This window comes from Pempheris klunzingeri, chromosome 22 (assembly GCF_042242105.1).
Source record: "Pempheris klunzingeri isolate RE-2024b chromosome 22, fPemKlu1.hap1, whole genome shotgun sequence".
Lineage (NCBI taxonomy): Eukaryota > Metazoa > Chordata > Actinopteri > Acropomatiformes > Pempheridae > Pempheris > Pempheris klunzingeri.
Window position 1 is genome coordinate 1,243,746 of NC_092033.1, and position 25,485 is coordinate 1,269,230.

The 25,485-nt window shown below is 41.6% G+C and overlaps 8 protein-coding genes across 8 annotated transcripts; 5 read left to right on the plus strand and 3 right to left on the minus strand.

Moving 5' to 3' along the window:
* Positions 1-987: 987 nt before the first annotated feature.
* Positions 988-1,324, plus strand: LOC139222108 (histone H4). Its single transcript, XM_070854085.1, has one exon. The coding sequence runs from the start codon at positions 1,003-1,005 to the stop codon at positions 1,312-1,314; it is 312 nt and encodes a 103-aa protein (XP_070710186.1). The 5' UTR covers positions 988-1,002; the 3' UTR covers positions 1,315-1,324.
* A 2,241-nt stretch (positions 1,325-3,565) lies between these two features.
* Positions 3,566-4,021, plus strand: LOC139221885 (histone H3). Its single transcript, XM_070853832.1, has one exon. It carries the CDS (start codon positions 3,573-3,575, stop codon positions 3,981-3,983), a length of 411 nt encoding a protein of 136 aa, XP_070709933.1. The 5' UTR covers positions 3,566-3,572; the 3' UTR covers positions 3,984-4,021.
* Positions 4,022-5,431: 1,410 nt separating this feature from the next.
* LOC139222109 (histone H4) lies at positions 5,432-5,774 on the minus strand. Its single transcript, XM_070854086.1, has one exon. The coding sequence runs from the start codon at positions 5,757-5,759 to the stop codon at positions 5,448-5,450; it is 312 nt and encodes a 103-aa protein (XP_070710187.1). The 5' UTR covers positions 5,760-5,774; the 3' UTR covers positions 5,432-5,447.
* Positions 5,775-6,998: 1,224 nt separating this feature from the next.
* On the minus strand, positions 6,999-7,440 carry LOC139221935 (histone H2B 1/2-like). The gene has a single exon (XM_070853882.1). The coding sequence runs from the start codon at positions 7,430-7,432 to the stop codon at positions 7,064-7,066; it is 369 nt and encodes a 122-aa protein (XP_070709983.1). The 5' UTR covers positions 7,433-7,440; the 3' UTR covers positions 6,999-7,063.
* A 3,939-nt stretch (positions 7,441-11,379) lies between these two features.
* LOC139221641 (histone H2AX-like) lies at positions 11,380-19,588 on the plus strand. The gene is made up of 3 exons (XM_070853562.1): positions 11,380-11,762; positions 15,034-15,052; positions 19,188-19,588. Exons 1-3 carry the CDS (start codon positions 11,380-11,382, stop codon positions 19,575-19,577), a joined length of 792 nt encoding a protein of 263 aa, XP_070709663.1. The 3' UTR covers positions 19,578-19,588.
* Positions 12,428-13,196, minus strand: LOC139221770 (histone H1-like). Its single transcript, XM_070853706.1, has one exon. The coding sequence runs from the start codon at positions 13,190-13,192 to the stop codon at positions 12,548-12,550; it is 645 nt and encodes a 214-aa protein (XP_070709807.1). The 5' UTR covers positions 13,193-13,196; the 3' UTR covers positions 12,428-12,547.
* Positions 19,589-20,971: 1,383 nt separating the features above from the next.
* LOC139222111 (histone H4) lies at positions 20,972-21,319 on the plus strand. Its single transcript, XM_070854088.1, has one exon. It carries the CDS (start codon positions 20,986-20,988, stop codon positions 21,295-21,297), a length of 312 nt encoding a protein of 103 aa, XP_070710189.1. The 5' UTR covers positions 20,972-20,985; the 3' UTR covers positions 21,298-21,319.
* Positions 21,320-22,839: 1,520 nt separating this feature from the next.
* On the plus strand, positions 22,840-23,229 carry LOC139221763 (histone H2B 1/2-like). Its single transcript, XM_070853700.1, has one exon. It carries the CDS (start codon positions 22,849-22,851, stop codon positions 23,215-23,217), a length of 369 nt encoding a protein of 122 aa, XP_070709801.1. The 5' UTR covers positions 22,840-22,848; the 3' UTR covers positions 23,218-23,229.
* The last annotated feature ends 2,256 nt before the right edge of the window (positions 23,230-25,485 follow it).

The window sequence follows — 25,485 nt, forward strand, 5'->3', positions numbered from 1 at the left end:
GTCTGATTTGATCCACTAGATGGAGTCAGTGGCTTATTGACACTAGAAATGATTATTATTACTGTGATGTTGATGACTTGGTGCATCTTTGCTCCTCTCAAAGCTCAAAAACATGTTTATCTTCACGTCCACAGCTTCTTCTTCTTCTGAAGGAGAATAAAGCTCATCGAGTTGGTGCAAAATAATTCACTGTCAGTGCAATTAAATCACAATTTCTACATCATTTAATCACAAACTGAATTCAGTGAAACTTAAATACTTATTTCACATGTTTGAATGTGTTTGAATACATGAAGACCATTTTTAGGACAGAAAAAGGTTTTGCCTGTAAAAGAAAAAATAGGATTAAAACTAGAAAAACTATTATGTGAAGCATCAGTATGAACACAATCTGTTTGTTTCTGTTCTGTGCACAATATGTTACATCCACTTTATGTGCAACAAGTACAGAAATTTAATAAATACTTAAAGTCAATAAACTAATACAAAGGTAGGATAAGATAGATAAGTAATAATAACAGATATAAAGTGATGTGAGCAGGCTGTGCATTAATGTAGGGACTGTATATATATAAATATATAAATATTATTTAGGTAAATTAGATTTAAATACATCAGCAGGTTGAGGCAGTGCAGCAGAATAGAGAAGTACAGTGGCAGTAAATCTAAATATATATATTATATTATATCAATTATATAAATTAATATTTCTACACGTTTCTGTGTTTAAATGTTTGTTTTCAGGTGTTTTTACAGGTTTTGTGCCATCAGGCTGTTTTAGTGGGACAGTAAACTACAGGAAACTACAAAAGAAGCAGAGTTAACTACAGAATGGTCACACATGAGGAAGTGACGTCACGGAGAGAGGAAAAACAAAACGTGTCTCCGCCCAGCAGAGCCAGCTGGTGGTCCTCAAACACGTCCGCAGACAGAGTGTAAATCAGCCCGCCGGTCGCTCGTCAGTCATCAGTTTTTCTTCAGGACAAACTAGACTGAGACAAGATGAGCGGAAGAGGCAAAGGAGGAAAGGGACTCGGTAAAGGAGGCGCCAAGCGCCACCGGAAAGTCCTCCGTGATAACATCCAGGGAATCACCAAGCCCGCCATCCGCCGTCTGGCTCGCCGCGGCGGAGTCAAGCGTATCTCGGGTCTGATCTACGAGGAGACCCGCGGTGTGCTCAAGGTCTTCCTGGAGAACGTCATCCGGGACGCCGTCACCTACACCGAGCACGCCAAGAGGAAGACGGTCACCGCCATGGACGTGGTGTACGCCCTCAAGAGGCAGGGCCGAACCCTGTACGGCTTCGGAGGTTAAACCAGACCCTCATCCAGTCCACACTCACTCTAACGGCTCTTTTCAGAGCCACCAAACCACCTAAAGACTCTTTATTCCTCTTAGTTTATTGTATTAACGTTGATATAACTGAACACATGGATCAAGTCCTTCTCTTTACAGACTCCATCACAGTCCTGAAGTTCAGATTCTGTATAAACCACTTTAGTAACTGAAGCTCTTTATATTCTACAAACTGCTTCACTACAGTGAGGAGATAATAACTAATAATAATAATAATAATAATAATAATAATGGAGCTCAGAAACATTACTAACATCTGGTTGTGTTCAGTCTCTCAGAATAAAACCTTTAACTGGTTTAAAGTCTTCTATCTTTATCTCATTGTGCAGGAGTCTAGGTGCGTATCCTAGGTGATGATGATGATGATGGTATTGATCAGGACTTTTCTTCTTTAATCAGAATAAATCTCCAGACTGTTTAGACATAAATGTACTTTTCTTTTTCCAGGGGTGGAAACAAAGTGTCCCAAATGTCAAAGGTAAGAGTCCAAAGATAAGATCTTTAGGAGGCAGACAGTGAGGATCAGATATATAGATGTTATTTATTTATTTTCTTTCTTTAAGTGTTTGCTTTATGTCTCTTGAGCTGCTGTAACAGTGAACTGTGGGATCAATAGTTAATCTTATCTTATATATCTATTCAATAATCATGTGTGACAGACGTCGTTCTTATGTTCAGTGCTGCTCTAATAATAATAATAATAATAATAATTAAACTTCTCATATTACACATTTGGTTTTTCACATGTTGTCATTGACTCCCACTGAATACATGATCAGCTTCAGCAGTAGATCAGTTGAAGGGATCCAGTAAAGTCTTCATTTTCACTTTAATGACCAATAAAAGAGACTCAGAACAAACCACACGATGAGGACAGAAGACCGCCAAGAGCCCCAAGAAGTGAACAGACCACCTGGTCTTGATGCACCACGGCTCTTTTCAGAGCCACACTCCCAGAACAAGAGCTTGTTTTCTGGATTCAGTGTTATGTGAGTGTGGGTCCATTTTAAAACCAGTTAAGTTTCCATTAAGATTATTATGACAGTATTACAGACACTATCTCTGGTGCCTCCAACATTTGGACTGTAATTATGTCACTTTTCCTTTAGCTGCAGCTCCGGTTTATCTCTGTTTTATTTTATATTTTACCTTTATTTAACCAGGAAGTCCCACTGAGATCAGAAATCTGTTTTACAAGGGAGACCTGGCCGAGGTAGCAGATTGACACCTATTGAAGGACAGTGGTCTCTCAAGAACAACATTCCTCCATCACTGCATTAGGGTGGAGTCAGTGGAGACTCGTTAAACAAACTAAAATCACCTGAATACATTTCAGCTGCTCTGGAGGCCGTCAGTGATGAAGCACCTTAAACAGTGAGAGTTAATGGAGGACATAAAGTGATTACAGGGGATGGAGAGCAGGAGGAAGAAAATATAGTTTTATGAGGAAGAGTGTAGATTAAATATAATATAATATAATATAATATAATATAATATAATATAATGAGCTAATTTATCCATTTGTATATAAATGTTAATGTAAAAATGTCTTTCAATAAAACTATTAACACAGGAACTTTCTTTAAATATGATAAAAAGATAAATACATGCATTTCTTCTTCTTTCACAGCCTGCTCACCTGCTCCAGCACACCTGGATCAGGACCTGCACGTTTTATCTTATATGTATTAATGCTCTTAACTTTTATGCTTGTTGTTTAGTTTTAACATAAATATCCTGAAACAGTTTGATATAAAATAAGTATTTTCAAATGTATTTATTAATTAATGATGATGATAATAGATACAGATAAATCACATGGAACAATCTTAACTAAATAAAGTGTTGTTTTATTTGTAAGAAATAGATTTGTTTTTAAAAAGTATTGCAATATAAATAATATAATAAGTAAACATATAAATTTTAAACTGGAGAAACTAGAGATCAGAGGAGAAACAATATAATATAATATAACTAGATAGATCTTTAAGTTAAAAACTAAAGTTACTGTTAAATAGTCAGCAGCTAGATGCTGTTAATACTGAAATATTCCCCTCTGTGGTTAATTATTCTGTTGACAGGAAGGTGAGCTGCTGTGTCACGTGTTTGTATCGGACCAATCAGAGCGGCCCCCGCTCCGCCCGGCCTATATAAAGCAGAGGCGGACTGCGGAGACACAAGTTGTTGAGTCGAGACTCATCAGAAAGTTAGAGACGATGGCCCGAACCAAGCAGACCGCCCGTAAGTCCACCGGAGGAAAAGCTCCCAGGAAGCAGCTGGCCACCAAGGCCGCCCGCAAGAGCGCCCCGGCCACCGGCGGAGTGAAGAAGCCTCACCGCTACAGGCCCGGCACGGTGGCCCTCAGGGAGATCCGCCGCTACCAGAAGTCCACCGAGCTGCTCATCCGCAAGCTGCCCTTCCAGCGCCTGGTCCGCGAGATCGCTCAGGACTTCAAGACCGACCTGCGCTTCCAGAGCTCGGCCGTCATGGCTCTGCAGGAGGCCAGCGAGGCTTACCTGGTCGGACTCTTCGAGGACACCAACCTGTGCGCCATCCACGCCAAGAGGGTCACCATCATGCCCAAAGACATCCAGCTGGCCCGCCGCATCCGCGGAGAGAGAGCTTAGACTGACTCCCGGAAACACAACAGGAACCACAACCACAACAACAAAGGCTCTTTTAAGAGCCACAAACATCCTTTTAAAGAGCTGAGTTCACTTAATACAGTTTTCATGCTGTTTATACTAAATATTTTATAATTTAACACAAGAATCTTCTATTAATGTGACAACATGACTCAGGATGTGTGAACAGCTGCAGCATCACACTGATCTCTCTTAATAAATGAGCACTTTAATCAGGTTTTATTTTTATTAAATGAATTCTTACAGGTAAAGTCTTAGTAACAGCAGGTCTGTGTCTGGACAACATGATGTGAACTCACTTGTTAGATTATTAATGTCACCATGTTTTTATTAAACTGTGTTTACCAGGTAGGTTCTTCTATAATGTAACTAAACATGTGAATTCTAATATTTTAAACCTGCAGCACTGGACAGCTGTGATAACTTTTATTATTATTTTATTCCAGTGTGAACTTCCTGCTCCAACAGTCTGTTAGACTGAGTTCACCTCAGACAGTTTCTATGGTAGTTAAAGTGGGAATAACGTGAATTAATTATATGAATTACAGAATGTAGCACTGTTCCTTTTACATGGAAATACAATATAAAATAATTACACTAACATTAACTTGTGGCTTTGAACAGACAGGAATTTATAATATTCTAGTTAACATGAATTAATTATTAATTATACAAATGTTCTTTTTACATGAAAATACTACTAAGTAGTACTAATACTTTTTTTTTTAAAGTGAGAAATTCACTCATTGTTTCTAGTTAATTCACATTTTTGTCCACTACAGAGGAAAAACTATCATATCAGCATAAAGTGTGTAGTTAAGTTCATTTCATTTAATTATTTTAAGCTAAAAACAAAAATAATTTAGTTAATAAAATCACATTTTATGTTGTTTTATAGAAATAAGCTTAAAAGATTAAAACACAATGGTGAATATTGTTTAAAAAGGAACCTTTATGTGGAACAAATGTTGTGACCTTGTTGGGGTCAGGTAATATTTTTTAGATGCACTAAAGCAGAAGCACGTGGAGCAGCGCACCTGTTGATACTGAGTCCATAAGAGGAGCCATGTTTCTGTTTCCACCTTTATCCGACCAGTGAGGTGTGAAACGGGCCTTTTACTTTGTGCTGTGTGTGTTTATTATGTAGTTCTTGAATTTGTGCTCTGACTTATATATATTTAGTTATTCAGTTCTCACGGCATTGACAGCACTGTCATTTAGAATAAATGTAAGAAAAAGAACACCTTGTCGTCCGTAGTTAGACTGGACGGCTGTGATGAGTGGATCAATAAAGAGGAGGACTTCATCCATATGTGCAGAGATTCTAATGAAGCTCAGTTATATAAACATTAATACAATAAACTAAGAGGAATAAAGAGTCTTTAAGTGGTTTGGTGGCCCTTAAAAGAGCCGTTAGAGTGAGTGTGGACTGGATGAGGGTCTGGTTTAACCTCCGAAGCCGTACAGGGTTCGGCCCTGCCTCTTGAGGGCGTACACCACGTCCATGGCGGTGACCGTCTTCCTCTTGGCGTGCTCGGTGTAGGTGACGGCGTCCCGGATGACGTTCTCCAGGAAGACCTTGAGCACACCGCGGGTCTCCTCGTAGATCAGACCCGAGATACGCTTGACTCCGCCGCGGCGAGCCAGACGGCGGATGGCGGGCTTGGTGATTCCCTGGATGTTATCACGGAGGACTTTCCGGTGGCGCTTGGCGCCTCCTTTACCGAGTCCCTTTCCTCCTTTGCCTCTTCCGCTCATCTTGTCTCAGTCTAGTTTGTCCTGAAGAAAAACTGATGACTGACGAGCGACCGGCGGGCTGATTTATACTCTGTCTGCGGACGTGTTTGAGGACCACCAGCTGGCTCTGCTGGGCGGAGACACGTTCTAACAATAGTGTCTGTGACGTCACTTCCTCATGTAACATTAAATAATTCAAATTCTATCAAACTTTAATAATAATATAATACATGTTGTTAATTATAATATACTGCAGTATAAATAATTATAATATACTTACATGTGAGTATTACTACGTGTGTCTCTACACAGTATACTTTTCTATTATATAAATCTATGCATACCATATTAGTTTATATGTATATAAACTATGGTATATAAATATAATAATAATATAAACCATATACATGTATATAGTTTATATATGTCATTACTTACCTGTATTGTAATTATTATATTTTATTTATTATTTGATGACTGTAGGACCTTACATATATCCTCCACAAATGAAAATATATATTATTATATAGGAAGTAATATAACTACAATCACACACACACACACACACACACACACACACACACACACACACACACACACACACACACACACACAAATGATATATGCATACAGAAACATGTATATAAACACTGTAGTGCAGTTGTTGAACAGATTAAATAAATAAATCAAATCAAAGACGTTACACAGTATAAAATAAGTACAGCACTGCCCACAGCTGCTTCCCCACCATTGTTGTGAATGTGAGAATAAATAATAAACCTGTAAAGTATTAATGACTCTGCTCCCTCCCACCTGTTTGCTCCTTAACCCAGAAGAACCCACACACTTTTGAATTATTCTGGAAATGTCCCTTTACAGCTTTTATCCTTTAACTTCCTGGTGCAGTCATGTGACCTTTTCCAACATGGAGGTTTGTCTGATGAACACCTGAGACACAACCGGCTGGTTTTAAAGTGTTTGTCATTTAAAGGTGAGTTTCAAACTACTAATCCAGTCCCAGATTATATTCACCTGTCCTGGCTGTAGTTTAGGGAAAGTTGATATGAAATACTGATGTGATGTTTAGTATTTCAGGTGTCGGACAGTCAGTGTAGGATCTAAAATCAGTTCAGACATGAGCTCCCTGTGGGCTCAGTAGTCTGATTCATAGCCCCTATAGGTTCAATGTTAACCACATGTTGGCTTTAATGATTTGAATGATTGATTACTATAATAATAAATAATATTGGGAAGCTGCTCGTTAGGAGGAAGTGTGTGGCTCTTAGAAGAGCCGTTGGGTTTGTGTTGATCAGGATCAGGTCAGTTTACTTGGAGCTGGTGTACTTGGTGACAGCCTTGGTGCCCTCAGACACGGCGTGCTTGGCCAGCTCACCGGGCAGCAGCAGGCGGACGGCGGTCTGGATCTCCCTGGAGGTGATGGTGGAGCGCTTGTTGTAGTGAGCCAGACGGGAGGCCTCACCGGCGATGCGCTCGAAGATGTCGCTGACGAACGAGTTCATGATCAGCATGGCCTTGGAGGAGATACCGGTGTCGGGGTGCACCTGCTTCAGCACCTTGTACACGTAGATGGCGTAACTCTCCTTCCTGGTCCTCCTCTTCTTCTTGCCGGTCTTGGTCACCTTGGACACGGCCTTCTTGGAGCCTTTCTTCGGGGCTTTCACGGTCTCAGGCATGATGATCACAACTGAAGTTATCAGATACGAATACCCCTCTTGCGGACGGGACCCTTATTTTGTATGTGCTCTATGCAAATGAGTCTGTGCTGTTGCTCGCACAGGATTGGCTGAAGCACGGGTGTGGAGAGGATGAGCAGCACTGAGGTTTAGGTGGCGGAGAGTTAACGTGTGTTAACTACATTCATCCTAATTAATTTAAGAGCAATTACAATATGTGTCATTTTAACACATTAACATGTTAATTTCTGCACTGTGGTGTAATAAAATAAACCAGACAACATTCAGGTGGAGAGACAGACAGGGGACATTGATCAGAGAGATAGATTGGGCCTCTGATCCTTTATGTAAAGGCTAATTTTGACTCATTAACTCTTCATTTCAGTTTCCATCCAGATCAGATCAGATGCAAAAAAGTACATTAAACCTGCACTTGTAATTGCTGATATATTTTAAAGACTATATTCTACATTGTATGTGTAAGTTGTGTAATTTATTTACCTTCTGTGAGAGCAGTTTCCTAAGTGAGAAATGATTAAGTTACAGTAATTGATCATTGATAATTGATATCAGTGCTTTCTTATTTCTTCACTTCTTCTTTAACTTCACATCAGATTATGAAGCCGAGGAGTTTAATTTCTTCTTTCACTCTCTGAACTGATCTAAACTCTAAACTCTTCTGTCACCGTGTAGTTTGGGTCCTGAAGCCTTTTTCACATCAGACAGTAAAACACACCTGGTTTCTTCAGGTTTGTGGATCATTTCTCTCCAAATACAGAGATTATCCCACATAACTCGCCTCTTAATGGCACAACAATAAGTGTCTGAGCAGATATTTCATAGTCTGTATTCATTATAGTCAGACATCTGTAACTTTTAATGTGAGCTTCATCACTTTTCTTTAATAAAACAACACGTGACCCCGATAGAAAGAGTCTGGACTGATACTGTTACAGTTTAATGTGGAAACAGCTGTTAACCACATTCATTTTGACTACAAAGACAAATACAGCATATATACAGATATAGATATATAGATGCTGCATACGTCCAACATTAATAAACGTCAAAACACATTAAAAAGGGCAACCACACACACACACGAGCAGTAATCACTGAGAAGTTTGTGAAAAGTGAAAAGAGTTTGTTCTCAGGTGTAACCTGGATCAGGTCACCTGGCCAGCTGACCTGAGGGGCCTGATCGGGGTTAAAGCCCAAACATCAGGTGTTTTACAGACTTTTAGCAGGAGTTTGGAGGTGATTCTGCACTGGGAGCCATTAGGTGATTTCAGTGAGAACATGCTGATATGATTTTCAAAACTGAGACCAGCGGCCAGCTGTGTAAAATTAGACCTCGTCTTTGATCTAAATGTACTAACTTAGATACCTGGTAGTGCAATGCATTATGGGTGAGAGAAGACACTTCACAGAGGAGAAAAAATAGCGCATGTAACAGAGACACTTTTTAGGAATATCTTATCTATGTACTCAGATTATTTCAGTGTGAGTTAATGACATAAACACATCACAGCGAGGAGGTGGTTGAGGCTTCTGACTTCATCTCTGTATTTCATAGACTGCGATACCTGGAAAAAAAATACGTTTTGTGGCCTGATATCTGCTCCATCTTTTTCTTCAGTCTAAGTCTAAAGAGCGAAGATGACTTCTACTCTACGTACAGTCAGTGGAATCTGTTTGCATCCGGCCAGCAGGAGCATCTCCATCAGACTGAGTCCTCCTGCCCCACGAGACCAGGTCATCTCCTGCCTCATGGACCGAGTGCAGCATCCAGTGCAGCACCAGGTAGCAGCAGCAGCCATCACCATCTCCTTGTTGGCCTCCTCCATGTCCTCTGCCTCTGCTCAGCCTGACTTACTTTCTCCAGGGACCGTGGACGAGTTCGGGAAGTATGCGGTGGTGCAGGTGAGGATAATATCCCAGAGGACGAAGGTGCACTGGCTTATGTTGCTGCGGGAGGGGGAGGCGGAGGGGGAGGAGGAGGAGGAGAGCCTGTGCCCACTGTACCATCCACAGCTCTGTCCAGAGGCATGGCAGTGGAGGACACACCTACAGCAGCATCCTGGGCCTCACGGCGCCCTTTTATCTGATCTTATTAGTGCAATACGTCTGAGTCCTCTCTAACTCATGACCAGCAGAGCTCCGTCAGCTCTGGACACGCTACGCACACACAGCCTCCACCTTAGAGATAGGTCACTATCGTCCCTGCCCTCAATATCTATATAACACACGTGTATATATTTACACTACTCACTAAAAGTTAGGGATATTCAACTTTCAGGTGAAATATATGGAAAATGTAAAAAGTGAATGCTACAGTGATATTATATCATGAAAGTAGGGCATTTAAGTAGAAGCATGCAATGGTGATTTTATTCATCTTAAACAATTTATTGAAAGAAAATCTACCAACAGTGGTAGGTAAACCACAACAAAACATGTTCAGTGTCTCAATAAATTGGGATGTGGCCAAAGGACGTCCACTCCTCTCCTTTCTGTGACTCTTCCAGTCTCTGTATCACTGTTCCAACCTCCTGATGACACTCTGTGACCCTCTAAGCTCAGTGAACACCTCCGTCTGAGGACTTCCTGTTTGAAGCCTCCAGTGTTGAGGTGCTGCTGATCAACTGTTAGGTGTCGTCTTGGTCTCATGATGTCAGAATGTGAACAGCAGGATGAGGAGGACTGTTTAAATACCAATTCTAACTGAAGCAGGAAATGTATTGGTGGATTCATGGATCAAACCTGTTGTGAATGTTGCTGTTAAGCTTCTTGTTAGAGAACAGCAGCTGGTGCAGAAAGTACTGAGACACTGAACAGTTGGACATGTGCATTCAAAGGTTTAGAGAAGGTCACATTAAGTTCACCTGGAAAGGTTAGAATGCATTTTAGGTTCATCCTGAAACTTCACCTGAAAGCTGAATATCCCTAACTTTTAGTGAGTAGTGTAAATACAGGAGAGAAAACAGCTTTAACACCACAGATAAAACTTTGAAGTGGATAAATGAATGATGGAAAAAGGGACTTTTAGCTTATAGAACAAATAAAAGTAGAGTAAAAAGGCTACAATGCTCTTATGTATTAATCCAGATACACCCACTAACTAATTAACCATAATCCTGAATTCCTACATCGTTTCTTCTGAGCTGCTCTTTATGGAAAGTGACCTGAAATAATGCTGTTACGAATTGGTGCTATAGAAATAAAGATTGATAAATAAAGATCGACTAATTTGCTAAACAATGTTTGATAAATATTGAACTTTTACCATGTGAAGCAGCCTTATGTTGTCATTTAGTCTCTCTAAAAGGTTTTTTATCAGCAGTGCACACTGGACAGTAATACTCAATAAAGTCTCTTTCTTCATTTAATCTATATTAATACATCAGAATCGATTCGTTGATTTTGTCCATTATTGATCTTTATGTACAAAGTGACATTACTTGTGCTTAAATGTAGTAAACATTTACTACTTTATATATAATGTGATTTTCTTTCTGTGTTCTTGTTTGACTTTTTCAGATGAAGAGGTGTATGATGTCTGCTTTTCATTTTGTTTCACTTTTTTAAATTCATGTATGTAATTTAATGTAAATAACATATTTAATCCATCCATTTGTTGTCTCCGCGGAGATATTATACAATTAACATTTTGTGTTTCTGAGGGGTTTTTTTTCTGTTTAACTCAGACATCCAAGAGGAGTCTGTCTAAACACACTGTAGCTGCAATACAATTTGAATGTCGTCTTATTTTGAAAATCCCACACAAAGAAAAAAAGGCGCCTTCATTAATTCAGGAAGCAGAAACGAGCTCTTTTCTGATTGGTCGATCAGTCCGTCCAATGACGAGCAGCCGGGCTCCATATAAACGCGGATTCTGCTGCTAGAAGAACATATTCTTTGACTTTACCAAGAATAACTAAAGCAACATGTCTGGAAGAGGAAAGGGAGCAGGAAAGGCCAGAGCCAAGGCTAAGAGCCGCTCATCCCGTGCCGGGCTTCAGTTCCCGGTGGGCCGTGTCCACAGGCTGCTGAGGAAGGGCAACTACGCTCAGCGTGTGGGAGCCGGAGCTCCGGTCTACCTGGCGGCCGTGCTGGAGTACCTGACCGCTGAGATCCTGGAGCTGGCCGGAAACGCCGCCCGCGACAACAAGAAGACCCGTATCATCCCCCGTCACCTGCAGCTGGCCGTCCGCAACGACGAGGAGCTCAACAAGCTGCTGGGCGGAGTGACCATCGCTCAGGGCGGCGTGCTGCCCAACATCCAGGCGGTCCTGCTGCCCAAGAAGACCGACAAGGCCGCCAAGTCCAAGTAAACACCCGGGACCAGATCACACCAACACAAAGGCTCTTTTAAGAGCCACCCAACTACACTTAAAGAGAGAAATCCTATTACCAGTGGTTACTGAGGCTCGTACACATTACAACATTATAGTATGTCAGGTCATCAGAAGGGTTCTAGTGTAGTAACTGTACAATAACTTGGTTTCACGAATCAAGAATCTTTATTTCCTTTGTCATGTCCCACCACAACACTGATGCATACTCAAATGTTTAGAGCAATAAGTAGTGAAATAAAAGTTACATGTACTCAAGATGTTTATCATGTGCACCATAAGAACACTGAGCAATGAAATTCTTTGAATTTACTTTGCTCGTTTCCCTCCAGACAAAGAAAAATAAATTATAAATACAAAAATAAGGATATATGGATATAATATAATTTAAAAGGATAAATATAATGTGCAAAATAAACATTTACACTGTAATCCCTGTCATGGGACTGAAATGAACTGATTGCGACACTGAATAATTAAACTGACAGGAAATTCCTGTCTAATAGATGGATTTTAAAAACTTGTCATAAGTTTAACATTTTACTATGTTTAAAATATATACATGTACTTCACTTTATCAAAGAACATAAAAATATATAAAAACTAGTATAAAGTTGTAATAAATGTGATGTAGTTGAGGCTGAGTGTTGTGAAGGTGAATCCCACATTATAAAGACATAGAGGAGGATTTGCTCTGTAGAGACTGTGGAGGCTCTTAAAAGAGCCGTTGTTGCAGCAGGTGGTGGATGAAGGAACTACTTTACTTCTTGGCCTTCTTGGCTGCAGGTTTCTTAGCCGGAGCTTTCTTGGCTGGTACCTTCTTGACGGGCTTCTTGGGGCTCTTCTTGGGAGCAGCAGCCTTCTTGGGGCTCTTCTTGGCTGCTGCCGGCTTCTTAGCGGCCGCTGCTTTCTTGGCCGGTGCCTTCTTCGGGGACTTCTTGGGGGCAGCTGCTTTCTTGGCTGCGGGCTTCTTTGCTGCCGGTTTCTTGGCCGCTACTTTCTTGGCCGCGGGCTTCTTGACCTTAGCCGGAGCTTTCTTGGCCGCCGCCGCTTTCTTGACGGGCTTGGCGGCCTTGGGCTCCTTGGCCAGCTTGAAGGAGCCGGACGCCCCGGTCCCTTTGGTCTGAGTCAGGGTCCCTTTCCCCACCAGCTTGATGACGGCGCTGTTGATGCGCTTGTTGCTCTTGGCCACATCCACTCCTTTGGCGGCCAGAGCCTTCTTCAGCGCCGCCACCGAGAGCCCCTTCCGCTCCTTGGACGCGGCCACGGCGGTGACGATCAGCTTAGGGAGGGTGGGTCCGTCCTTCTTGGGCCGGGGAGCGGCCTTCTTCTTGGCGGCCTTAGCCGGAGCCTTAGCCGGGGCTTTGGCCGGAGCGGCCGCTGCTGCTGGAGCTTCTTCTGCCATGTTAGTGTGTGTTCGCTCTGCTGTGTTTGTCTCAGCGTGTCCGAGCTCAGAGCAGGAGGCGGGACTTATAAAGGACGTGAGAACCGTGGAGACTCAACGCTCAAAGCCGCTCCGCTGCTCGCCTCAAATGTGGCGACACTTGTGTTTTCTCTTCCTCATTTTAGGGATAAAATACACTCAGGATCAACGTTTTGGACCCCAATTCTTACCGCGTTGCTTAGAAAACGCTCTTCGCTTCAGACTCCGCTCATGTTGGGCCACATGGACTCATGTGTTTAACTCCACGGGGCTTCAAACCTCCGGAATACACCGTCACTTTGGACAACTCGCGGAGAGTTTTCTTCACATTTCTCCTGTAAAAGTGCTCAAAAGTTACTTGTATTCAATGTGACAGCGCTGCTGCTGTTAGCAAACACATGTGGCGATGGAATAAAGGTGAAATCTCCGCACTAATGTGTTTTATTTAGTCTGAACCAGACGGGTTTTCGCTGCAGGTAAACACAGGGACGCTGCCGGTGACTCCGGCCGTCAGACGGACTCCTGTCTCTGGTGGATCCGCTGGAAAACACTCGGATTCTTCGCTAAATGTCGGATTTGACATGAAGTGGATTTAAAACACAAGTTCACATGTCAGTAATTCTCTTATTTCCGGTGTAATTAAAGTACCATCTGTGTGCTGTGCTGCACAGAGACGTGGTTTGATCAGTCAGTCTGAGAGGAGATCTGCAGGGATCCTGTGATCCAGTTACTGTTGGCTGGGGATCATTTCTGTCTGCAGGTTTCCTGTGTTTAATGCAGCTTCTTCTAATAAAGATGTAATGATCCACTGTGTTTCTCAGCATCAGACTGAACTCAAATCAGAATTGATCCCCTAAAGACGTTCAGCTGTGATCCAGGAGGATCCCTCACTTTCCTCAGTGCTGCTTTCTCTCTGTTTTAAATCCAGAGAGAAACTGTGAGGTTAAACAGTTTGATCTGGGGAAAACTCTCTGTGACAGGAAGTGTTCAGAAACACTGAAGCTCACAATTACAGTGAAATAACGACTTGATCCTAAATCTACTGAATCCTCAAAGTGACTCCAGAGGTGGGAAGTAACTGAGTACATTTACTGAAGTACTTCAGGGACTTTTACTTTACTGCAGTTTCTTTTTTTTATTACTTAAACCTGCAGATGTGTAGTTTTCTCATCTGTTGTTCATTTGATCACAATAGATCTCTTTAGTTTCCTTCCACTGTCCCATGTGTGTCCAGCCTGAAGGATCCAGGTAATGACCTTAATCACCTTTAATCACTTTACAGATTATCACTGTCGTCCCTTCACGTCCACTCAAACGTTGGTAATGTGTCGTGACGACAGATTAAAGAGCGTCAACGGTCTGTTTGTCGGCAAAAAGCTTGATGTGGAAAGAAAAAGTAGATTCAGGCTGAGCTGAAGTCAGCCCACCTTAACTTTAACCTTAACTTTAACCTTAACCTTAACTTTAACCTTAACCTTAACCTTAACTTTAACCTTAACTTTAACTTTAAGTTTCACCTTAACTTTAACTTTAACTTCACTGAAAACATCTCCTCAGTTCTTCTCTTGGCTCTTAAATCGTTTCTCCTCTTGTGAGTTTCCACATCCATGGACAAGCTGTGGAAAGTGTGGAGAGTCTCAGGTTTCTTGGAGTCAGTGTCTCCACTCAGATGTCTCGGACTACCAACACCTCAAACCTGGTGAGGAAGAAGCTCAGCTCAGCAAAGACTCTTCTTCCTCAGAAAGCTGAGAAAGGCCAAACTCCCCCAAGGAGTTGAAGCTCAACTTCTACCGCAGCACCGTGGAGAGCGTCCTCACAAAGAGGGTGAAGCCCCGCAGAGAGGTGAAGGCAGCTCAGAGGATCATCGGCCGGAGCTCCCTCACCTCCACACGCTCTGTGCCAGCAGACGGAGGAAGAAGAAGGCCGGGAGCATCACACTGGACACCACACACCCTGGAAACTCACCACGAACAGGCTGAGGACCAGCTTCTACCCAGAGCTGTGGCCTCCATCACAGCCTCCCCCCTGTTTTCCTAAACTCCTCAGCAGGACGACCTCAGCAGCCTCTAAGCACAGAGTCTTTGTACAAACACTGGTACTCACTCTTTCATGCTGCACTGCTCTGTACATAGTGTTTATTTTTATTTTGTAACTGTTATTCTTGATAATTGTGTGTGTGTATTTATATATTTATATATATATATTTCCTTTTTGCCTATTTTTATATCTTTATTTATTGTCTTTATTGTCTTGTTTATAAATGTCAGATGGAATTTCATTATACTTTGCTGTATAATGACAATAAACCTGATTCTGATTCTTTGAATGTTTGTGATGAATCGCAGGTTGAAAAGCAGAAAATTCTTCTTTAGATAGACAGAAAGACTTTATTGATCCCCAGGAGGAAATTCTGCTGTTACAGCAGCAGAGAAAGTTAAAGTGAGCTCCACCATGAATACAAACACATGAATAGAAAATGTGACACACACTATTATATTCACTCTAATCCATAATACAAACATCATCTTACTAATTTAAAAACCTATCTGTGACTCCACGGGGAGCAGAGTTACCACAAAACAATAAGAAAAGATTTATGATATAAAAAGGCTGAATTTACAAAAGGAAAGAAAAATCTAAGAAAAAGAACAAAGAAGGTTAGAAAGAGTTTTTGTTTGTAATCAGTCAAAGTCCTTCTGCTCCGATAGAGAAACACACATGGACAAGTGGACGTTTGGGCCAATAACAGATAATAAAGAGAATCTGGTCTAAAGTTTAGTGTCACAGACTGTGTGGAAGAAGTCTGAATGATATTAGTCATTAATATGAACATCAGGATATTGTTAGGATGAACCTGTTGTTAATGTAGTGACTAATAGAAAGTGATGAATGTGAAACAAGATGACAGGTAAAGTTACTTTGGATGTAAACCAAATACGGTAGAAATAAAGTTCAGCGCTGCAGGACGCCGTCAGAGGCCCCCGACTCTTTTCACAGCATCAGAAATAAGTGAACGAGTCATGTGACCCACATTTTCTCTGCCCACCGACATTTAGAGACGTTTAAGACCATCATGTGGTTATTGATCCTGTTACTGACCAGCAATCAATAAACGCACCGCAGAGCTTCCTCCATCAGGACGGAGCTCTGCTGCAGCAGCAGCTGTTTGCTGACACGTCAACTTCTTCTTCTTCTTCTTCAGTCTACATGTGTGTGACCATCATCATCATCATCATCATCATCATCATCATCATCATCATCATCATCATCATCACCATCATCATCATCATCATCATCATCATCATCATCACCATCATCATCATCATCATCATCATTATCGTCATCATCATCATCATCATCATCATCTGTCTGTCCTGTAGTGTCTGTAGGTCCTGTAGTGTCTGTAGGTCTGTCCTGTAGTGTCTGTAGGTCCTGTAGTGTCTGTAGGTCCTGTAGTGTCTGTAGGTCCTGTAGTGTCTGTAGGTCTGTCCTGTAGTGTCTGTAGGTCCTGTAGTGTCTGTAGGTCCTGTAGTGTCTGTAGGTCCTGTAGTGTCTGTAGGTCTGTCCTGTAGTGTCTGTAGGTCCTGTAGTGTCTGTAGGTCTGTCCTGTAGTGTCTGTAGGTCCTGTAGTGTCTGTAGGTCTGTCCTTTGTGCTGCAGGACAAACAGCCAGACAATAAAATGCTGCTTAAAGGGGTCAAAAGGCCTCAGAGGGCTACAAACACTCAGCTGCTGCCCCCTACTGGTCTGAGAAGATCCAACACTGATCAACACAGTGGACACACAAGACTGTTTATAATAATAATGATAATAATAATAACAACAACAACAACAATAATAATAATAATAATTATTATTATTATTAATAATGATAATATTCATGTCTGACAGTCACTTCCTGTCCGTCTGTCCTCTGTTGCTCCTCATGACGGTTATTTGGGGAGTTTTTCCTGATGGAGGCTTCTTGTGATTTTAGACTATTGATAAAAACTGAATGAAAAAATTTGCTATTAACTTTAACACACATTAGACTTAGACTTCTTTATTTGATCCCCCATAGGGGGAAATTTTCTTGTTACAGCAGCAACAATATAAACAGGGAGAGTGAAAGAAACAAAGCAATAGAAAAGACAAAAAATAGCAAAAATAAATATAAATATAAATATAAATATAAATATATGGATTGTGATGAAATGAAATAAATATTTACACCATAGGATATTTACACTTTAGACAGGAATGGAATGATATGAATGAAAAACAGTGTGTTAACATCAGCCAGTGATGCTGCTGTTGATGAGTCTGATGGCTGATGGAGAAATGACCTGCGGTAGCGTTCCTTCTTGCAGGGTGGGGGCCTCAGCCTGCTGCTGAAGGAGCTGCTGAGGGCCCCCACAGTCCCGTGCAGGGGGTGAGAGGGGTTGTCCATGATGGACTTGAGTTTTGTTAGTGTCCTCCTCTCACCCACCTCCTCTATGGAGTCCAGGGAGCAGTCCAGGACAGAAGCGGCCCTCCTGACCAGCCTGTTCAGTCTCTTTCTGTCCCTCTCTGTGCTCCCTCCTCCCTCCTCCCCAGCAGACCACTGCATAGAGGACTGCAGACGCCACCACAGAGTCACATGACGTCATTATTGGTCTGATCAGATGAGTGAAATAATCTGTTTCTAAACTGATTTCTCTCAGTCTAGACGAGAAGAGGAACAAACATGTCGATCTAATATTTATTATATCACATCTATTTTCTCCCTCGTGTGGTTTTTAAATAAAAATAGATTCATCTTGTCACGTGAAGAACTTTATTATTTATTCGTGTGGAGATAAAAAGGTAAAGTTTCCCTCAGGACACCGAACAGTCACGTGGTTTTATCAGCATCGATTTCTGGCTGGACGGTTTGAGTTTAACAGGTTTAATAAGTGATGAAGCTGAAACAGTCAGTTCCTCTGGATAACGATTCAACATCCAGATCAAACCGTCCAGAATCAGATGAAGTTATCAGCTCGGACTTTGTTCGACTCACTGATCAATCATTTATCCCCGTTTGATCAAAGGTTATCAAATCAAATCATTGCTAACAGTCCTGTTTAGTCTTCAGCTGAACTCAAAGCCTTTAATTCTTTTATTATATAACAAGAAACCTGTTTGAGCTCAAACAGAATCAGAGCTGTAGTTTATAATTGTCGTCATTCAGATTTTGCTGTAAATGAGCAGCTGAGCAGAAGAAGGTCTGTAGTTTCATTCCAGTTTGATTCCTCAGGTTTGTAGAAACATAAACACATGTGAATATATTGATTATAGATTATATATATTAGACGTTTGTTGGATTGTTAACTGAAGTGATGGAGCACTGAGAGCAAACTAGACTGAACATGTGTAAACTGAACGCTTTGGTTTTACAGCTTCAGTATTTTCAGGAATTAGACACTAACGCTGTCTGTATCAATAGGAAGTGATCAGACTGCAATAATATTGATTATCAGTAAAACACTGTGTCATTGGTCTGAACCCCTTATGAGCCTCATATAAACATCCTGTTTACAAAACTAAATATTATATTTTACTAAATTAACTGATTGATCAGAGATCTGTTGTCAATACTTTTACACTTCTCCCCTTCACTGCAGCTTTGTTTCTATCAGCAGGTTTTATACTGCTGCTTTATGTTTTCATCTTTTATTGATCCCTGAACAGGAAGAGTTTCTCTAACAGTAACATCTGGTGAAGTTAAAAGCATCAGTCGATTGGAATTTATGACAATAACTTCCGGTTGACTCGGTCAGCTTTTATTTTGAAATCCACAAACAGCAGGAAGTGGAAACTTAGTCTTTAATAACGGAACTTGACAGCTGCTCTCTTCTGATTGGCCGATTGTAGATACGTAAATTTTGACCAATGAGCGAGCAGCTGCTTTTCTATATAAACTCGGTTTCACCGCTCAGCTGTATTTCTCAACGTTAACTCGTCGAAAACAATAATCCAAGATGTCTGGACGTGGCGGTAAAGGAGCAGGAAAGGCCAGAGCCAAGGCTAAGAGCCGCTCATCCCGTGCCGGGCTCCAGTTCCCGGTGGGCCGTGTCCACAGGCTGCTGAGGAAGGGCAACTACGCTCAGCGTGTGGGAGCCGGAGCTCCGGTCTACCTGGCGGCCGTGCTGGAGTACCTGACCGCTGAGATCCTGGAGCTGGCCGGAAACGCCGCCCGCGACAACAAGAAGACTCGTATCATCCCCCGTCACCTGCAGCTGGCCGTCCGCAACGACGAGGAGCTCAACAAGCTGCTGGGCGGAGTGACCATCGCTCAGGGCGGCGTGCTGCCCAACATCCAGGCGGTCCTGCTGCCCAAGAAGACCGACAAGGCCGCCAAGTCCAAGTAAACACCCGGGACCAGCTCACACCAACACAAAGGCTCTTTTAAGAGCCATCCACTCCTACATCAAGAGCCTGTTCTATAAAAAACACTGAGTCACTTTAATCCACTTTATCATATCTGACTTGCTCACAATGAGATTTCAAAAATCAAGTCAAAGACATAAAATTATACTGAGACAAAGGAGTCCTTTAATAACTGAAGTATAAATAAACTATATATTGCAGGTTTGGGGTTTGAAGTCAGTGACCTCCAGGAGTGTAAATAAGAAACTAAATACATGTGAGCAGTAAAAGTGCTGCATTAAATTAGTTTCTAGTTATTTTACTCTGAATCCTCTCCGGAATCTTTGCTACCTCAGTTTGTGCTCCACTTAAAATGCTTTCACTCTAAAATGCTAATCAATCTTGATAAATAAACAATATTCAGTTCAAACAGATCACTTCTGTTTCTGCAGACAGAAATGATGATCTATAGTTTAAGCAGTTAAATAATTATTGAATTAATGTCAGATTATTGTCCTTCAGTGTGAAACTGATGTTCAGATTAATGTACAGTGAGCCATCGTCAGTGTTTAAAACACCTGATGAGGTGATTCTGGATCCTCTCTTGGTCCATGGACGTCATCTTACCCTCTTTTATAGCATCACATAAATAATTAAAACCAACAAAGAGCAACAAAACCTGCCTAAAATAATTTATCTTGTGAAGATTTAGGCCACAACATCATCATCCTGTTAATGTTTGTCTCCACAGATGCACTTTAAAAAATGTTCTGCAGAAACATTTCCTGAGGAGAAACGAGTGAATGTAGATAAACTACAGACATTAGATTTAGATTAGTTGTTTCCTGTCTGTTCTTCTCTGAATCAAATGATCTGTTTTAACAGTTTATTGTGTTTGTATCATGACGGGATTAAACCTTCAGCTTCACTGTGGAAAGATGACAAATGAACCTTGAACCCTTAAAGTCTGATCACAGATAAAAATACGAGTTACTTTAATCAGAAAGTTTGACTTTAGTTTGTTTCTTATTTAAGAAAAGTCTTTTTAAACATAATAACTGAATGTAAAGTGACATTTGGCTCTATTTTCTTTTGCTACATGCCTATAAAGTTATCTTTCTTATTATTGATGTTACTTATTGGCAGTAAATAAAACACATTACAGGATGAATCGATCTGGTCTCTTGTGAATTCTTGTCATTAAAATGTTTATAAATCAAAATGTATTTTAAGACATTTGGAAATAAAAACAAAATATAATTTTCTCTGTAACTGTAGGAAGCTGAGTTTGGCTCCTCCCACTGAAACCAGCGTCATCTGTCTTCTACTACGTCCGCAGTCAAGCTTCAATAAGCGAAGCTCTGCTGACAAACCGAACATTGACTGAACAGTTCAGAGAACATCAGCATCATGAGCGGAAGAGGCAAAGGAGGAAAGGGACTCGGTAAAGGAGGCGCCAAGCGCCACCGGAAAGTCCTCCGTGATAACATCCAGGGAATCACCAAGCCCGCCATCCGCCGTCTGGCTCGCCGCGGCGGAGTCAAACGTATCTCGGGTCTGATCTACGAGGAGACCCGCGGTGTGCTCAAGGTCTTCCTGGAGAACGTCATCCGGGACGCCGTCACCTACACCGAGCACGCCAAGAGGAAGACGGTCACCGCCATGGACGTGGTGTACGCCCTCAAGAGGCAGGGCCGAACCCTGTACGGCTTCGGAGGTTAAACCAGACCCTCATCCCCTCAATCTGACACCCAACGGCCCTTTTAAGGGCCACACACTCGACCTGGAGAGGCTGTTTCCTTTAGTACTGAATTATATCTGTTTATAGAAAATAATCTACTCTGAACAATCCAGTCATCAAAGCATCATAACGAACTATAATAAATTATATTCTATAGATATTTTCAATTGATTCGCATTAACAGTACTTAACCTGATTACACAGTTAAAGTGAATAAAATGATACTTAGAAAAGGATCATTCAGTCAAATTTAGCTGTTGATGACAAAACATTGTTTGTTGGAGGTTCATTATTAAATCCATGTGAATTTAAAGCCTAGTGATGATTTAAGGATGAAATAAATCATTTAAAATCAGCCTATAATGAAAACAATGAATTACCAGAGCCCTCCATGTATGTCAGAATCACTGTGACCTCTTAAGTGATCATTTATCATTGTGTCCTGTTTTAAACAATGATCAGATGTTATTAATTTCAGTAGTACAGCCCATAATATTGGGCCTTTATCAATAAGGTTGGTCAGCACTGCAGACACAGCAGGTGGTGATGATGGAGGACCTGCTGGTGCAGAAAGAGATCTGAACAGATCCACACACACGTTTGTGCTTCTGAACATTGTTCATTAATTATTATTTGTATTATGTGTAATAATCATTTATTTATTTCAATTTCAGTTCACCATAGTCATATTACTGTATTTTTCTTTTTTGTAGTACAAAGTGTAAATAATAATAATTGTTATTAATGTTATTTATTTTATAAGACTTTTGTTCTGCTTTCCTACTATTGCTTATTTTTTCTATTTATGCCTTATATATCTTACAATCAATAAGGTCTTACATATATTCTTTATCTACTAGCTACTAGTTCATATTTATTCTGCTGTATTTGATGTATAAATTATGATCAGGTGTTTCTTTCTTTCATTGCTTGATGGGAAGAAAAAGCAACTGACAGATTCATTCGTGCATTATTAATATTTTCCACGTACAGTAATGTGGCCTCTTATTGATGGGAATGTGCTGGACAAAATAATGGAAACACCTGTCATAACAGATCAATGTGATCCAACAGTTCAGTGTAATAATTGGACAAACGTACAAAGTTAGCGAGACGCGCTAACCTCTCCATCCTCCTCCTCATCTTTCTTTTTTCTTCTGGCAATATCTTTATCACACATATCAATATCTTTGAATATTAGTGTGGTTTTTAAAATAGAAACAAAAGAGGCAGAGTTGTTATATTTCGTTTTATTATTATTATTAAATGTATGTTTCAATACAGAATAAGAATAAGGACTGAGGTGGTGACGTCATCACGTCCACTGCCGCCCTGCGTCCTCCAGAGTCCGGACTTGCGCCTCCTTCACTTCCGGTTTGACGGCCGCATATGTTGCGCATGCTCAGTCTCGTTTAGAAGACAACCAATCCTGTGCGAGCAACAGCACAGTCTCATTTAAATCGAGTAGATACATATTGAGGGTTCATTTTATTTACGCTTTATTCCACTCGCTTCTACAACGAAAGGGAAACATGCCTGAGACCGTGAAAGCCCCGAAGAAAGGCTCCAAGAAGGCCGTGTCCAAGGTGACCAAGACCGGCAAGAAGAAGAGGAGGACCAGGAAGGAGAGCTACGCCATCTACGTGTACAAGGTGCTGAAGCAGGTGCACCCGGACACCGGTATCTCCTCCAAGGCCATGCTGATCATGAACTCGTTCGTCAGCGACATCTTCGAGCGCATCGCCGGTGAGGCCTCCCGTCTGGCTCACTACAACAAGCGCTCCACCATCACCTCCAGGGAGATCCAGACCGCCGTCCGCCTGCTGCTGCCCGGTGAGCTGGCCAAGCACGCCGTGTCTGAGGGCACCAAGGCTGTCACCAAGTACACCAGCTCCAAGTAAAGCTGCTGACATCCAGCAACACAAAGGCCCTTTTCAGGGCCGCCCACTGCTGCAGGAAAGAGCTGCTGTCCTGTTAAATGTCCTAATTATTTGTTCCGTGGTAGAAACTGAACTAAACGGAGTCAGTTGTAATTTAGTTACTCAGTTAAAAGCTGGGACTGTAAATATGATGATGCTGCAGGCAGTTTAGTGGATCAATATGTGTCTGACATGCAGTGAACGGGATGCTGGGCTTTTATTTTGGAGGATGAGCAGATGGTATTGACCATTTAAATACCTGCAGTCTTCAGATGAGTGTGTGTAGACACATTAAACTAGTATTTCCATTCTGTATTTATTAGTGTGAGCGGCTGAATACAGACATCAGTGCTTATTTTAGGGTGTTGACATTGATTAGTGTTTGAGCTGCTGGTGGTCCTGCTAACTGACTGCTGTGCATAAAACAAAACTGAGTTTTTGATGATTTTGCTAATTGTGATGAAGTTTGTGGCTCAAGATGGTTAAAGATGGCTGCAGGGCTTCATTAAGGCCAACATGGAGGCCTTCATGGAGCAGCCAGGGTTCAGTCAGACAGTAAATCTATATGATGGTCTGATACCAGATCATTTTACTAAAACAGCTTTGGATGTTTAAAAGTCCACATTCAGCTCCTTTGTCCTGTTTATTAACTTTGATTAGAACTAAACTGTTTAATGTTTAATTAGTTATGAGCTAATTTCAATCAGTGAAGATTTTGGTTTCAATATCTGATCATTTAAAGTAGATGTGGGTGAGATGATGATGATGAGACTAAATGGATGAGAGTGAATGAGCTGAATGAAGAGTGGAGGTGAAGAGGGTGTGTGTGTGTGTGTGTGTGTGTGTGTGTCACGACTGCAGGATCAAAGGTGAACAGAGAGAAAGCAGTGCTCTGATTGGTTTAAATGAAACTGTTCCTGTCAGCTGATGAGTGACGAGGAGGAAAGTGAAGAACTGAACTTTAAGAAACAAAGTAGAATAAGAATATGAAAAACACACACTACTCACTAAAAGTTAGGGATATTCAGCTTTCAGGTGAAGTTTCAGGATGAACCTAAAATGCATTCTAACCTTTCCAGGTGAACTTAATGTGACCTTCTCTAAACCTTTGAATGCACATGTCCAACTGTTCAGTGTCTCAGTACTTTCTGCACCAGCTGCTGTTCTCTAACAAGAAGCTTAACAGCAACATTCACAACAGGTTTGATCCATGAATCCACCAATACATTTCCTGCTTCAGTTAGAATTGGTATTTAAACAGTCCTCCTCATCCTGCTGTTCACATTCTGACATCATGAGACCAAGACGACACCTAACAGTTGATCAGCAGCACCTCAACACTGGAGGCTTCAAACAGGAAGTCCTCAGACGGAGGTGTTCACTGAGCTTAGAGGGTCACAGAGTGTCATCAGGAGGTTGGAACAGTGATACAGAGACTGGAAGAGTCACAGAAAGGAGAGGAGTGGACGTCCTTTGGCCACGTCCCAATTTATTGAGACACTGAACATGTTTTGTTGTGTATCACTGTAGCATTCACTTTTTACATTTTCCATATATTTCACCTGAAAGTCGAACATCCCTAACTTTTAGTGAGTAGTGTAAATACACATAAATAGCAGTTTATACATTGGAGGCAGGTGTGGTGCAGATATATTGCAAATGTGCAGTTTGGGACGACCTGGAGGAAGAAACTGTCTCTGTGTCTGGTGGTTTTGGTGTACGGTGCTCTGTAGCGCCTACCGGACGGGAGGAGTTTAAAGAGTTTCTGTGCAGGGTGTGAGGATAGAAGACCGTGATAGAAGTGCAGAGAACAGACTGGATGATGGCGGAGTAGAAGGTGATCAGCAGCTCCTGCGGCAGGTTAAACTTCCTGAGCTGTAGCAGGAAGTACAACCTCTGCTGGGCCTTTTCACAGACAGAGTCTATGTGGGGAGTCCACTTCAGGTCCAGAGAGACTGTGGAGCCCAGAAACTTGAATGTGTCCGCTCTAGACACTGTGCTGTTGTATGTAGTGAAAACAAATATTTAAACCTTTATATAAAAACACAAACGTTTATTTAAACTTCATAATCATTATCAGACATGTTGCTCTGTTAGTGTTTCTGTTGTATCTACTGGTTGTATCGGCCCTTGTGCCGAGCACGGGCCCCAACCAGGTCCACATGAGAGGTTTATAAGACCTGTGGGACCTGATCCCTCCTCCCCAGTGGGAGCCACGGAGTGCGAGGATGAGTTCTGGGCTCCACCTCC